This window comes from Oryx dammah, unplaced genomic scaffold (genome assembly GCF_014754425.2).
Source record: "Oryx dammah isolate SB20612 unplaced genomic scaffold, SCBI_Odam_1.1 HiC_scaffold_2, whole genome shotgun sequence".
Taxonomy (NCBI): Eukaryota; Metazoa; Chordata; class Mammalia; order Artiodactyla; family Bovidae; genus Oryx; species Oryx dammah.
This window is the reverse complement of record NW_024070186.1, coordinates 85310264-85326824: the sequence shown is the minus strand read 5'-3', so window position 1 is coordinate 85326824 and position 16561 is coordinate 85310264. Positions and strand designations below refer to the sequence as shown.

At 39.6% G+C, this 16561-nt stretch overlaps 1 protein-coding gene across 2 annotated transcripts in view; it reads left to right on the top strand.

Moving 5' to 3' along the window:
* Positions 1-16561, top strand: part of SENP5 (SUMO specific peptidase 5) — a 49894-nt gene that overhangs the window by 3819 nt on the left and 29514 nt on the right. For both annotated transcript variants that reach the window (XM_040249654.1, XM_040249647.1), the window contains exon 2: positions 13520-15060. In XM_040249654.1, coding sequence (XP_040105588.1) covers positions 13551-15060 — 1510 coding nt within the window. In that variant the 5' untranslated portion in view covers positions 13520-13550. The remainder of the gene's footprint in view (positions 1-13519; positions 15061-16561) is intronic.

The window sequence follows — 16561 nt, the reverse complement described above, 5'->3', positions numbered from 1 at the left end:
TCGCTAAGTCTTTAAATTTTAAAATTTTGTGTCTGAAATTCCTTAATTCTGAAGCCTAAAAATTGTTGAATTTCAGATTCTAATGGAGTACACTTTCCAAATAGAGGTATTTAGAAAGGATAAATGCAAACCCAGTGTTCACAGTTTTAATATAAACTAGTGTTACAGATTTAATATAGAAGCAAAGGCAGGGATGGGATAGTGACAACTTGAAGACCCTCTGAGAAGTGGAGTTTGGAAGTCACTTGTTGGTCCTTGAGGCAGTCTTCTCTGTAAGGACTTGAGACCAAAATTGGATATGTGACTTAATCCGCTTTATATCTGGTGGCTGAATTGCCTATCACCAGGAGGTGCCATAATGTACAAATTTTCAATTTTCAGTCTTGATATTTTTATGATTCATTCATGTCCTGTGATGCCAGTGGGCAGTATTTTTTTAAGTTTTGTTTTGTTTTTAATCTTATTTCCTACTATAAGCCATTCATTCTGGGACTTCCTGGTGGTCCAGTGGATAATGTTCCACCTTCCAATACAGGGAACAGGATCCCTGGTTGAGGAGCTAAGATTCCCACCTGTCTCCTGGCCAAAAAACCAAAGTATAATACAGAAGCTATATTGTAACAAATTCAAGAAAGTCTTTAAAAAAAATAGTCCACATCAAAAAAATCTTAAGGAAAAAAAAAACCACCCTACCATTCATTCATTTGAAGAGCAGGTAACCTCCCCCGTGTTCATTTACTACACAAGTGTTCTCATTACTGTCTTGTTTAGACGCTCAGTCATGTCCAACTCTTTGTGACCCCATGGACTGTAGCCAGGGGCCAGCCACCAGGCTCCTCTGCCCATGGGATTCCAGGCAAGAATGCTGGGGTGGGTTGCCATTTCCTTCTCCAGGGGATCTTCCCAGCCCAGGGATCAAACCCATGCCTCCTGCATTGGCAGGCAGACTCTTTACCACTGAGCCACTTGGAAGGCACCTAATACAGGAGAAAGAACTTTTTCTTAGTGATGGTTGAGTTAACCTATACAGTGGTTCCACTGCAGACACAAATAAATATTGGACCTGTTAAGGATTGTTCAGACTTTAGGCTGTCCTGGGGTCAGTGAGTATCTAATAAGAGTTGAAAGCTCACTTGTTTCTCTTGCGTGTTTGTGTTTTAGCTCTTTTTAATATATACTGTCTGTATTTGCTGTGCTGTTTATTTTATTATTATTATGGCTTGTGGGATCTTAGTTCCCCGACCAGGGATTAAACCCCAGCCCTCACCAGTGAAAACTCAGAGTACTAACCACTTGACCGTCAGGGAGTTCTCCTGGTTTATCTTAGAAGGAATGTTGGTATTTGGTGAACACACAACAGCATGGCGGAGAGTATAGGAGCAAAAATGTTAAGGGACCCTATGTGGAGGTTGCTTTTAATTTTAATTACGTGTACTCTGAGTTCATGCTTGGGATTTATTGATTTTAGGGTACACTGGTTGGACTCTTACTGGATAGTCTTCAACAGTGTTATCCTCTCTTTTTTTCCTTAGGCTCCTTAGATTTCCGAAAGAAGAATCTTCAAATCTCTGGCTTGGAGCTTATAAACTGGGCTGTCAGCAGTCTTGTAGCTCACCTGGGGAAAATCATAGAAGTTTTAACATTCAGTGTGTAAACATTCACTTATGCTCATTGAACTCAACTATTTTCAGTATGATACCCACATTCTCAACTGGACCAGATTCTGTCCAGTCCAGAAACCCTTTCTTTTCCCTTCAGAGTTGCCTTATCCAGTGTGGTAGCCGCTAGCCACATGTAGCAACTAAAATTTAAATAATTAAAATTAAGTAACATTAAATATTTAGTTCCTCAGTTACAATAGACACGTTTCAGGCTGTCAATAACCACATGTTTCCAGAGACTTCCACATGGGACAGGGCCAATATAGCATATTTCTATCATTGCAGAACTTCTGTTGGTCAGCGCTGTTATAGTCTAGAGGACAAGGTTGGGGGGAAGGGCAGTTGGCTGGGTTTTGTGGAGAGTAGAAGGGTGTTTAAACAATTGATCCATCCCCTTGTTTTTAGCTTGGTGTTCACACCCCTTTTATAGAACCTACTGCTGCTGATTCCTGACCTGTTTTGAGGCACTGTTATGTAAATTGAATTGTTTTTTTCATTGCAAGCTTGACATTTAACTTTCTTAGGGCTTTAAGTCAATCTGCATTCCAACTTCCTCTCTTCCATGTGCTTTAAAAAAAAAAGAAAAGAAAAACCTTAAAATCTATGCAATTCACTGTGTGTCAATTTTAGTTTTAAAAGATAAGTTAAAAAATTCTTTATTCTCATCTTAGTGGGGTTTTGAAAGTGAAAATGAAAGTGAAGTCGTGTCTGTCTCTTTGAGACCCGTGGACTGTAGCCCACCAAGCTCCTCCGTCCATGGGATTTTCCAGGCAAGAATACTGGAGTGGGTTGCCATTTCCTTCTCCAGGGAATCTTCCTGACCCAGGGATCGAACCCACGTCTCCCACATTGCAGGCAGACACTTTAACCTCTGCACCACCAGGGAAGCCCTTAAATACAAGCATCCAAGTACTAACATCAAAGATTTCAAGGGAGGAAAGGAAGCCAGGTTGAAAGAAGGGGGAGGAGGCGGGAGGGGGGCAGTGAAAGGGGTGGCCTTACAGACGTCTCCTGCCACCTACAGATGCCCCGGCGTTATGGGACTTTTCCCTGGGCCTCCAGAGAAGGGAGGACTGGAACTTGGCCCTACCAGAATTAGACCAGACCAGAACCAGAATTCGAGTTCTCTGCCAAGAGGAGGTGATCAGTCTCCAATCCTCAGCTCAGGCTGAGGGCCCTTCGGTCAGATTCCTGTGTCCAGGACCGGGGGACTAGAAAAACAGGGAAGGATAGGAAGGGTTAAGGAGAGGAAAGAGAGAGGGAAAGGGAGAGAGGTCAATAAAGTCTCTTGTTCCTTACCGGTTGGGACACTCTGGCCAGTTGTCCGCGTCAGGAGGAGACCAGGGACAAAAGGGTCCCAGTTGTGGCCGCTGGGTCTGGTCCATTGGTAGGCATAAAAGTAAAATACATCTTTAGTCTGCCATCTGTATCCGGAAGTAAAGTACTCCATCAACATTTAAACACATACGACTGTCTCCACTTTTAAAAAATCTGCCCTCATATTTGCTCATGATTCTTGAGCAGTTTTATGTATTGTTTTCTTTACTCTATCTTGACTTTTGTCCTCTCCATTCTACTAAAATTCCTCTTGTGAATGTCACGAGAATCAGCTGGATACTTTTTAATCCTTATCTTGCTTGACCTTTCAATAGCCTTTGACAGACCATTTCCCTCTTTCTAGAAACTTTCCCTAGCTTTCTGGGCACCATACTTACCTGACTTTCCACTTTATTTCCCTAATCATTCCTTCCTACTTTCCTTTGCAAAGTAGTCTTCTTCCTTTTCCTCAACTCTTACATCCTACAGTTCCTCAGGACACTACCCTACTGTGCATTCTCTTCTGTGTTTTACAAATTTTCCTTGGTGAGTTTAGCATTTTCAGTAGCTTTGGTTACTATCAGTTGATGACTTAAAGTGGAATTTCTGTGTTGTTCTCTTTTTAAAGTTCCTGACTTGTGTATCCACCATTATGTATCCACTTAGATTTCTTACATTGACCTCAAACTAACATGTCTAAAACTGAAGAGATAGCTAGTATAATCTTCCTCCAGTCTTTATTTGTTCCATATAAATTATACCACAATCTCCCCAGTAACTCATACCGAAGTTCTTACCCCTGCATACTGGCTTTCCCACAGTCCTGACATTTCTGACCTGAAAAATCTCAAGATCAATTCACTTTGCTACTTCTCCCAGTTTTCCTTTCATCCATTCACCGTGCCTACATTTACCTGTAACAGGCTCCTAACAGGTTTCCTTTCCTGTGGTCTTCTCCCAGGCATTCTGCACACTGCAGATAGAATGATGTTTTTAAGCATGCAAATTGGGTCTTAGACCTGACGTTGTCTTTCAGTGGCTTCACACTACCTTTATGTAAAATAGCAGCATCATTAATTTAGTTTTTCTATTTCTTGCCTACCTCTCCAGCCCCTTTAAGTGCTACATACCCTCTCCTGGAGTTCTGTTTATCTGTTCACTTTAACTAGTCTGAGCTTAAAAATAATTCTTTCAGAGAGGTCTTCCTTGACCCTCTTGCCAGATAGTCTCATGGCTCTGAATTTTACCTTTCTTATATGCATCACATTTGTTTATACTTGTTCAGATGACTCTCCCACTAGACTATATATTTTTTGAAAGCATAGTGCTGTTCTATTTGTAGAAGCTCAAATTTTATTGAATTGAAATTTAATAGTTGCTTGTATATTTTTATAATTTCAGCCATTATAATCAGCCATTCTGATCACCATCAGAAGTGTTAATTTACCTTTTTTTCTTTTCTTTTTGGCCACACTGCGTGGCTTGTGGGATTTCAGTTCCCCAACCAGGGCTTGAACCCAGGCGCTCAGCAGTGATAGAATGGAGTCCTAACCACTGGACCACCCAGGAATTGTCTAATTTAAAGGTACAATCTAGGTAGCTTTCTCTAATTGGGGGAAGATTTTTTAAGAACTTAATTATATGCTTTTTCCTACTTCAATTGAAATTTCTTATGGAAATTTCTTATGGAGCTTTGTGTGTACTTTTATGTGATGTTCTTAATAGAATAAATATCTGGGCTTTCCTGGTGGCTCATGGTGAAGAATTTGCCTGCCATTGCAGGAGACACAGGTTTGATTCCTGATCCAGGAAGATCCCACGTGCCCTGGAGCAGCTAAACCCTTGGGACACAACTGTTGAACCTGTGCCCCGGAGCCCGGGAGCTCGTGCTCTGCAACAAGAGAAGCGACTTCAGTGAGAAGCTCTCATAGCACAGCCAAAGAGATAAATAACGTTAAAAAATTTTAAAATAAATATCTTATTGACTACTCAACAAGTATATTACTTTTAAGTATTATGAAGAATAATTCCCAAATCTCCTTTTATATTGGCAGTACACAATGAAAGCATATTTGAATTTCATATTAATAAGTTTATTTAAAAGTGATTTTTACATTGGTAAGAAATAAAGTAAAATACAGTACTCTGAAACAGAGGTTCCCAAATTTTCTCTGTTCACACCCCCTTAATGTCTTTTTCATAATGCCTTTAGGTCTAGTAGTTTAATTTATTAAGTAATTAGGTCTAAATAGCTTATTAAAGTGTTTATTTTCTATCAAGCTAATAGTTGAAAGACAAAATAGTATTTTTATTTCATTCTTAAATATCCACAGTTACTTACTTTATGCATTTGTTGGGCACTATGAACTTCTCAAATCTTGGAATCATTAGACATTGCCACCCATATTTCCTGTTCTAAATTGATTTTTGAAAGATCAATTAGAAAGATCAGTGTTTACCTTATTACAATTCTGTAAGTGGTAGTCAAAACTAAAAATATGGAGAATATACTATGATTTGCAGTGACTTTTTCCTTTCTTGTACAACTTTTTTTGTCCCTGAAATTAATAGTCTCTTCTGTTTAGTGTTCTGTGTGAAAGTAAAAGTGTTCGTCACTCAGTCGTGTCCGACTCGTTGTGACCCCGTAGACTGTAGCCGGCCAGGAAGAATTCCTCTGTCCATGGAATTCTCCAGGCAAGAATACTAGAGTGGGTAGCCATCTGTGTACTTATTAGTAATTTATCTTCAGACTCTTTTTCAGTTGTCTGTATCTCCTGTCTCTGCATTCAGATAGTTTAGAAATTCTGTCAGTTTCACATTCTGTCAGTTTTAGGAGACATACTTCCTGCTCTCCTCAATTTTGATTGATAATTTGCCTGGTAAAATTCTATTTTGAAAATAATTTTCCCTTGGAACTTTGAAAGCATTAGTGTATTTTCTTCTAGTTCTCAGTCTTACTGTTAAAGAAATCCATTGCCATTGCCATTCTTATTTCTGATTTTACTTGTGTATATAATATTGTATATTAATCATATAAATATATTTGTGTAATCTATATATTTTACATTTAATATTTTATCTACTTTATATATGGATCCTTTTTTGTCATTACCCCCTCACCAAAGCTCGTAGAAGGGTGTTTTGTCTCCAGTATTCCAAAATTTGATAATTGATATGTCTTGTTTGATTGTCAGATGACCCTGTTTTCATTCATTAATAGGTTCTTTCCATGTACAAAAAATCATGTCCTTTAATTCTGAGAAATTTTTTGAATCATGTATTTGACATATTTGAATATTTGATCTCCTGACTTGATCTTTTCATTTTTAAATTTTCATTATTTTCAACCTCTGTCATCTTGTGCTACTTTCTGGGTGCTACTTTCTGGGTACTGCTGCTGCTGTGCTGAGCTTAGTTATGTCCGACCCTTTGCAACCCCCATGGACTGTAGCCCACCGGGCTCCTCTGTCCATGGGATTTCCCAGGCAAGAATACTAGAGTGGGTTGCCACTAGAGTGGGTTGCCATCCTGGGGGATCTTACCCCCCAGGGATTGAACCCACGTCTCCTGCATTGGCAAGCGGATTTTTTACCACTGAGCCACCCAGGAATGTCCTCAAATGTTTAAATGTTTAAGAAAAATTTAAACTTTTCACACTTTTAAGTAATTTCAGATTTCCAAAAATATTTACACTTCACCCAGCTTTCCCTCAGTTTATATTATGTTGGTCAAAACCAGGAATTAACTGACCTATATATCTTATTTTGGTTTTCCCACCAATTTCCTTTTTCTAGAGTAGGACCCAATCCAGGATTAAACATTACATTAGTTGTTTTGTCTCCTTAGTCTTAGCTCTTTAAACTCGGACAGTGTCTCAGTCTATTTTTTTCTTTCTTGATGGACACTTTTGAAGAATATTGGCCAGTTTTCTGTTTGTTTTTTACTTTTTGGCTGCATCACAGGACATGTGGGATCTTAGTTTCCTGACCAGGGGTAGGACCCACAGCCCATACAGGGGAAGCAGTCTTACCTGCTAGACTGTCGAGGAAGTCCATGGCCAGCTTTCTTATAGAGTGTTCCTCAACGCATATTTGTCTGTGTTTCCCTTATAATTAAATTCAGGTGGTTTTTTGATAAGAATACCACACATGATCTTGTGCCACATCAGGGGGCATATGCTGTCCATACGTCTCTTTACTGGGGATGACGGAGATGTTTGCTGAATTTTTCTATTGAAAGGCACAGTTTTTCCTTTTGTAATTTGAAGTATCTTGTGGAAGGTACTTTGAGATTATTAAATAGCTTATACCTCATTGTATTTTCACCCTCTAGTTTTAGATTCTTGCCTGAGTCAGTTATTTCTGAGAGGAGTTGCAAATTGTAACTTTTCTATTCCGTTATTTCTTCTATATTTATTAATTTGAAAACTTTCTGTAAGGATTGTCTCTTATCCTCGTTTATTTATAGACTCAAGATATTTGTTTTATTCTTGAGTTATCAGCCATTACTGTCATTACATACACAGTTGCTCAGGTATTTTGGCCTTTATGGGTTCCTTCAAATTGACTCCTGTGTTCTTTTGACATGTCATTATTTTTTTTGAGCACTTGTTTACTTTCTGGCACTACAGTGATATTCCAGGCTCATCTTCTACTTCTGCTCCAGCTCTGGAATCATCCATTTCTTTTGTTACTGGGATGTAATTGCTTCTAGTCTCTTTAAGCAGATAGAGCTAGGAAATAAATAGGAGTATGTGCATCTCTAGATCTGTACCTGTGTGTAAGTGTGTATAAAACACCATGAGTTCACGTGGATACCACAGAATGTAGCTTCTTTCACCAACATTCTAGCTCTAATTATCTACAACATACTTACTTACTTGCTTAGTTTTTGAATACTGAGAATGTAGGTTAAGAATTAACTCACTCCTCTGTGAAAAGCAAATTTGTTAATTAAAGAACAGTATTTGTATACAGTCCTTTTGTTTCTGAGGTGTGAAAGTGAAAAAGTGAAAGTCATTCAGTCGTGTCCGACTCTTTGCAACCCCATGGACTGTAGAATCCATGGAATTCTCCAGGCCAGAATACTGGAGTGGGTAGCCTTTCCCTTCTCCAAGGTATCTTCCCAACCCAGGGATCAAACCCAGGTCTCCCACATTGCACGGAGAGTCTTTACTAGCTGAGCCACAAGGGAAGCCCAAGAATACTGGAGTGGGTAGCCTATCCCTTCTCCAGCGGATCTTCCTGGCCCAGGAATTGAACTGGGGTCTCCTGCATTGCAGGCGGACTCTTTACCAACTGAACTATCTGGATATATACAGTCAGAAGAATGTTTTCCTGTTACTTTGGGTAATTCTTTTCTGCTATATTCTTTCAGTGTGGTTATTTATTTGTGATACAGTTAGGCTCATTTGTTATTATTTGTGTTTCATTTTAATTATATGTATATTTTTAAATTATATGAAACATTAGCATAGTCCTGAAAGTCAGAACTTTACAAAAAAGGTGTATCTGAGAAGCACCACTCCACTCCCATCCCTTCTACATTTCCCTGTTCCTCATTCTTTTCACCCTGTTCCCATCTACCATGCCCTGTATGTAACTATTCTCATTAGTTTTTGGTTTGTCTTCCTGTTAATTGATTTGGGGGCACAAAAGGCAGATACAAGTATACTATTTTTTCTTTTATGAAAGGTGGCTGTATATAGTATAGTAAAGAATTTAAACTTGTGCAAGATGAAAGCCTTTATCCTTGGCTTTTAAGAGGTAATCCCTAAATCCTCAGAATGCAATGTCTGATTCGCCTGGGGGCTTGGGTCACTGGTACTAACAATATGATTTAGAATGGGATTGGCCCCACCAGAAAAAACCAGCAGTGTGATTTAGGGTAATGACTTTGACATCAGTAGATCTCCAGGGGAGTTAAAGATTGAGCCCTGTCATGTGAGCAGTCGGTTATGCCTATGAACCCCAGTAAAAATTCTGGACATCAAGACTTTGATGAACCTCACTGGATTGCAGTGCTTGTCATACTTAGTCATACATTGATGCTGGGAGAGTAATGCTGTCTCTGCTCCATGGGGAGAGGACAACTGGAAGCTACGCATTTGTTACTTCTCCTGGATTCTTCAGTATGTACTTCTTCACTTGGGTGATTTTAATCCACATTCTTCAACTGTAATAAGCCATAGCTATTAATTTAACAGTTTTCAGTGAGTTCTGTGAGTCCTTTTGATAAATTATCAAATCTGGGGGTGGTTTTGGAAACTCCCTGAACTTTCAGTTGTTGCCAGAAGTGGAAGTGATCTTGGGTGGATTGTTTTCTCTAACTCCACACTTGGTTAAACTATTGCAGTGGCATATCACTGACACTCATTTGAACTTTGCTTTTATCATTTAACCTGGAGAGTACTCCATGTTCGTAGACCTTATCCTTATTCTAACTTCATTCATTGTGTGGATGAACCATAGTTTATGCAACCACTGTCCTATGTATGGGCATTTAGGTTGTTTCAATATTTTTCAATTATAAACACTGCAGTGAATAACCTTGTAGTATGTGTTTTCATTAGTATCTTCAAGGTAAATTCCTAAAAGCAGAGTTGTTGGATTAAAAGGTAAGTACTTGTATGGTTTTGTTAGATATTACCAAATTCCTCTCTAAAATTACTTTATCAATTTGTATTCCCACAAGGGAAGTATAAAAGTTTCTTTTTCTCCCACCAACAGTATATGTTGTAATAACTTTTGCCAAAATTTTTGAAATATGATTGACATACTAGCAGATGTACAACATAATGATTTAATATTTGTATGCTTTGCAAAATGAATACAATAAATCTAGCTAAATCCATTACCATACATAGCTCCCCACATCCCCAATTTTTTTCTTGCGATGAAGATTTTGGAGATTTACTCTTAGCAACTTTCAAATACACAGTACAGAATTACTAACTATAGTCACCATGCTGTACATTACATCATCATGAATGACTTATGTCTTTATTTATGGAAGTTCGTACATTTAACCCCCTTCAGCCATTTTGCCTATCTCCCAAGCCTCCTTGACAGTTTTTTTTTTTTTGACATATTTTTAATGCATGAAGTTGAACATATTATGTTCAAAGGACATTTAAAAATCCTTATTTTTGAATTGTTTCCTTATGTCTTTTTTCCATTTTTCCATCAGCCTTTATTGTTCAATTTTAAATATAAGTAATATTAGCCCTATTTTAAGCTAAGCCTGAGCCTTTTGTTGTTTTTCATCGTTCCTTTAAAAAATCTAACATATTCTTTTTTCCCCAGTGGCTGCAATATTTTCTTCCTTGAGGATAGTACTAGTTTTTTTTTTTTTTCTCTTGTTTTTTAAAAAAATAATATAGTAAAGTATACAGAGCAAAAATTTACCATTTTAATCATTTTTAGACATCCAGTTCAGTGGCGTTACATATGTTCACATTGCTGTGCAACCATCGCCACCATCCATCCTCAGACCCGTCTTCATTTTCCTAACCTGAAATTCTTTCCATGAAACAATAACTTCCCTTCTCTCCCCTCCTCATTTTAAAAAAAATAACCTTTATTTATTTGGTTGCACTGGTTCTTCATTGCTGTGAACGGGCTTTCTCTAGCTGCGGTAATTAGGAGCTACTCTTCGTTGTGGGATGCTGGCTTCTTCTGTTGGGGAGCATGGGCACTAGGCCCTTGGGCCTCAGTAGTTAGGGCTCGTGGGCGCTAGGGCACGGGCTCAGCTGTTGTGGCACAGGTGCTTGGTTGCTCCAGGGCATAAGGAATCTTTCCAGACCAGGGGCTGAACCCCTATCTGCTGTGTTGGCAGCAGATTCCTATCCACTGTACCACCAGGGAAGTAAGTCCTCCTTGGTTTTTTTAAGTTAGCTTTTCTAAATATGCTTTCAGTTTTATCTGTTTGTTTTGGTCTACTTTTTATCCCTACAAGTATGGTGATTCTTAGTTATGCTGTCATTGAACCACTAAGAGGTTGCCTGGAAATTCTGAGCTTGTGGTGAGATTTGTCAGCTATAGGGTGCACTGTGAGCCATGTTGGGCCATTTTGTGGGGGGATATTTGTATTTGTGTATTCTCTTGTGTATTAATCAAATTCTCCAAAGAAGAATCTTCCAATCTCCTGCTTGGATGGATAAGGTAGCATGCCAGGGTTTGGGGAGATGAGTGGGAAAGTGTTGAGGGGCTTATGATCAAAATATAATTCCTATAATTCCATTTCCTGCTGTTCCTGGGATCCCCTTGTCTGCAGAACTTCCTTTCTGAAGAAGAAACTTCCAGTCTTGGGTAGAGGAGGATTTGGGGTCTCATTGTTTCTTAAACTTGGGGGTTATTATTTGGGCCTGTGTCCTTGTGGCATCTCCTAATACCAGTATACCGTTGGTCTTTTCTCTTTGAATGATCTGTTGCTGCCCCACCCCTCACTCACTCCCAGAACTGATCTCCGCTTTGAGGGTATACATCTTTCTGGGAACTCAATGGGGAAAGAGATTCAGGAGGAATTCACTATGTAAAACTGTCTTCATAGATAACAAAGATGTGGTACATATATTAAATGGAATATTACTTAGCCATTAAAAAGAATGAAATAAGGCCATTTGCAGCAACATGGATGGACCTAGAGAGTGTCGTACTAAGTGAAGTAAGTCAGACAGAAGAGAAGAAATATCGAATGACATCTCTTATATGTGGAATCTAAGAAGTGATACGAATGAACCCACAAAGCAGAAAGCTACTCACAGACTCAGAAAAGGGACTTGTGGTTGTGCAGTGGGGGGGTGGAGGGATAGTTGGGAACTTGGGAAGGTCGTGGACACACTTCTATATTTAAAATGGAAAACCATTGAAGACCGATTGTATAGCACATGGAACTCTGCTCAGTGTTACGTGGCAGTCTTGATGGGAGGGACGTTTGGGAGAGAATAAATACATGTATATGTACGGCTGAGTCCCCTCGCTGTTCACCTGAAACTACCACAGCTTGCTAATTGGCTCTGCGTGTGAGCATTAGTCACTCAGTCGTGTTCCCCAATACAGAGTGTTTTGGTGTTAAATAAAAAGTCATGAGCAAAAAGCCAAAACAAACAACTAAGTTATCCTCTTGTTTGTACCCCTGCTCTCAGTTGTATATGATGTGCCTGACTGTTCTGGTTCATTCTCTGAGAAAGTGAAACTTTGATCATCTGCCATGGTAGGGGAAGGGATATTGGAGTCTCACTGCTGCTTATTCAGACTTTCAGCCAGTCCTTCCTTTTTCTGCTCTCCTCATTCCCTGACGTTCATGGGTATTGTTCTGCTTCCTGAGCCTTTCTGAGGTACTGTAACTTGCTACTTGGCTTCCTCTGTTTCTGGCTTAGATTTCAGCTCTTTTGGCCTGCTCTGTCTGTTATCAGTCATTCATCTGCTTTTTTCTTTCAACAGTTTTATTGCTCTTGCCTTCTTTTTTGTTGTCATTGAGAGTTTTGGCCTTTTTTAAAACTCCATCTCTGTCATCTTAATGAGATTTGTAGAGAGAAGAGAGGTAAACATGTGTTCAGTCCTCCTTTTTTCTTTTCCTCCAGAGAAAACTGATGCACAGAAAGGAGATTCAGCTTTTCCTAGTAAGTTGCTATTAATAGTAGCTGAAATTAGGATGTTGGTTCTCCACTTCTTCTGTCAGACCTGCGCTGGCTGGTGCCTTTCTTTCTAGGGTAAAGAACCTTCAGTGGCGGTAGATTTTATTAAATCTGAGGGGAAATTATGTTTGATTTTGACCATCATTTTCATCTACCTTTTCCTATAAGGGTGTTTCTAAAGTTCATACACAGATACACATACTTGTATGGTTGTTCATACACAGATACACATACCTGTGTTGGTTCTTCTTTCTTATGTTCGCTTGACGGCAAGAACCGTAACCGGAGGAGAGCACATGACAGGGCCCTGTCTGCACAGGCATTCAGAGTCTGTGGCTGACGAAGGACTGACTGCGTGCATTTATTGACGATCTGCCTGTGGATGACTGTTTACAGAGTCAAGTCCCTGCCTTGCCTTTCCTGTTTCCTTCCATACAGCATTTGTTGTATGGAACAAATTGTTTTGATGTAGACTCAGTTTTAAATGGTGTCTGGTTGCATCTCCCTTCTCCATCCTTCATTTTACAAATGAGAATACAGAATTCAGGTGACTTGCTTAAAGCTTAAAGCTAATGAGAAACAAAGCTGAAACTTACAAAGCTAAAACTCCTGACTCCCTGCCCTTTCTGCTTCATCAGAAACTGGCTGCATGTTGGGAAATGATTATTGAAACTTGTTTCTATCAGAGGCAGATACAGTAAATGGGGTTATGTTGGAGCAGTCAATCATGTCTTCCCTTATCCCTCATTTTCATTGTGGGAAAAGCCTTGATCAGGTAGGATTTCATTATATCTTATATTGAGCGTCATATGCTTTTTTTCAATTTTCTAAAGTTTGCTGTGAATAGATCGTAATGACCTTATTTTTAGGGTAGAAGTATAAATTTTCTTTCTCTTCTTTACAGCTGCATACAGATCTCATTATGCATCAGAAAAATGAAAAAACAGAGGAAAATTCTATGGAGGAAAGGAATCCACTTAGCCTTTTCTGAGAAATGGAATACTGGGTTTGGAGGCTTTAAGAAGTTCTACTTTCACCAACACCTGTGCATTCTGAAAGCCAAGCTGGGAAGGCCAGTTACTTGGAGCAGGCATTTGAGGCATTTCCAGTGCAGAAAGAAGGCCCTTCAAATCCAGAAAACGTGGATCCAGGATGAACCACTTTTTGCTAAGACAAAAGGCAATGTGGCTGTCCAGAATCTTTGTACTTCTGCCTCTAAAGTGAAAAGAAAGGACACCAAGCACTTCATTTCCTCCTCAAGGACCTTCCTGAAACTCCAGGCAGAGAAGTTGCTGTCATCAGCAAAGAACTCTGATCATGAATATTCTGGAGAGAAAAGTCTCTTGAAGGCAGCTGCTGACTTACCAGTGAATAGTGTTTTAGGTCAGGCCAATGGTCACAGACCTAAGACGGAGCCACAAGCTTCTGATTTTCCTATGAAGTTCAATGGGGAGAGCCAGAATCCAGGTGAGAGTGACAGAACTGTGGTCACCTTAAGTACCCATAAGAGAAAGCGCTTTTGTTATGGCCGCTACCCAGGGCTGGTGCACCACAGGAACGGGGGACCCTTGATTCCAAAAAAATTTCAGCTTAACCAACATAGAAGAATAAAAGTATCTCCTCATATGATGTATGAGAAATTGTCCATGATTAGATTTCGGTACAAGATTCTCAGATCCCAGCACTTCAGAACAAAAAGCAAAGTTTGCAAGCTAAAAAAAGCCCAGCAAAGCTGGGTGCAGGTCACTGGGGACCATCAAGAGACCCTTAGGGAGAACGGCGAGGGTGGCAGTTGCGGCCCATTCCCTTCCCCGGAACCTGAAGACCCTTCTTGTCAGCATCCACCATACTTTCCAGACATGGACAGCGATGCTGTGGTGAAGGGGAAGGGCTCGCATGTGCCCGAGGGCCACGCTAAAGGAAGCCCTCTCTTGGACAAGGGGCTGAGTTTAGAGGAAGCATTCCCTGACCAACAGAATGGCAGTGCCACATACGCCTGGGACCAGTCGCCCTGTTCCTCTCCTAAGTGGGAGTATACAGAGCTGATTCATGACATCCCCTTACCAGAACATCATTCTAGTAACGTGTTCATCTTGGAAACCGAGCGAGAAGTTACGGCTCTGGGTCAGGAAAATCGGACAAGTACTGTCAGTGATGACAGAGTAAAACTGTCAGTGTCCGGGGCAGATCAGTCTGTGAGGAGTGTAGATGGGCCTGTGTCTGAAGAGACTGTGCAGAATGAGAGCTCGTGCCAGATGGATGAGGATGGCTCTTTCAAGCAGAATATTCTTAGCTCTAAGTTGCTGGACCACCCTTACTGTAAAAGTCCACTGGAGGCTCCTCTGACGTGCAGTGGACTCAAACTAGAAAATCCAGTGGGAGGTGGGAAGAACAGTCAGAAAACCTCTCCAGTGGATGATGAACAGCTGTCAATCTGCCTTTCTGGTATGCACTCTTCTTTATTTTCCCCCCGTCTCCAGCCCACACCTGCTGTATGTTATCCTTTCTAGGAGAGGCCTTTCTTTTTTCCTTCCACAAGTTTCCCTTTAAGCAATTAGACATTTTCCTTTTATATTATTACATAGATGTTCCATAGTTTTGATCTGATTTTTGATCGACGACACTCGTGTTGCTTCTAGTTGTTCCCTTCTATAAACAGTGGTACAATGAAATTACTTCTTTATACTTATATGATTGTTTCTGTAAGTTAAATTCCTAGTAGTAGAAATAATGGTGAAATAATACTTACACTTAAAACTTTAAGAGAACTGTTAAATTATCCATTCACAGTTAAACCAGTTTGCACTTGTGAAATTTTGTCAGTCTCATAGATCACATGAGAATTGTCTTAATTTGCCTTTTTAAGTTTAAAGTTTGAATGTATTTTTCTATAGTCACTTGCCATTTTTTGTATATAATTTTATTTAGCCTATTTTCCTATTGGATTGTTTATATTTGGTTTAGTGTATGAGAAGCTTCTGTGTACCAGTGCTGGCTCTAAGAATGTAGCAACAAACAGGATACACTGATTCTTACACCCTCATAGTCTTTAGTATCATTATAATTTTAAAGGTTTTAAATTAAATTTTTGTAAAAGCCCTGAGTACCCTGACTTTGTGTATAATATTTTTGTCTAACAGAAAATTTCAACTCTAACATGGTAAAATGTATCTGTCTTTCCTTTATGGCTCAAGTTTTTACATCATGCTTTAATGTCTTCCTGTCAGAATCTACCCCATGAAGCTGTTTGGTATAAACACTTCTGGCAGACAGCATGGCAGTATCAGTCTTCGCCCCATTCTCCTTTTTGCCATCTGGCTAAGAGATGGAAGAGTACAAATATGTTTGTAGAGGGACATTACTTATAGTATTGTCTTAGTAGTACCACACTGAAGATAACTAAAACAACTGTTGCTATGGACTTACAATTTATGGCATGTCCAGGCAGAATACCGTGAAGCTGTTAAAGAATAAATTCGATCTGTATCTTGATACTGACCATTGTTTATATAAAGTGAAAAAAGCAAGTAGCAGAACAGGAGGCCACTTTGTTAAAAGATACATATGCACATATGAGTGCATGTATATATGTATCATATGCATTTGTATAGGACATGACTGATTGGTTGATTTAGTCACCAAGTCTTGTCTGACTTACACCTCCATGTACTGTAGCCCGCTGGGCTCCTCTGTCCATGGAATTCTTCAGGCAAGAATACTGGAGTGGGTTGCCATTTCCTTCTCCAGTAGGACATGACACATATATTAAATTGTTATAAGTGGCTTTTGGGGGTAATTAGGAGAGTTACTTCTTGCTGGTTTAAATGAGTCTGATCACTTTGTTTTTTCCACCAGTTATATGTGCATGCTCACTCATGTCTGACTGTTTGCAACCCCATGGACTGTAGCCTGCCAGGCTCTTCATCCATTGAATTTTTCACTCAGG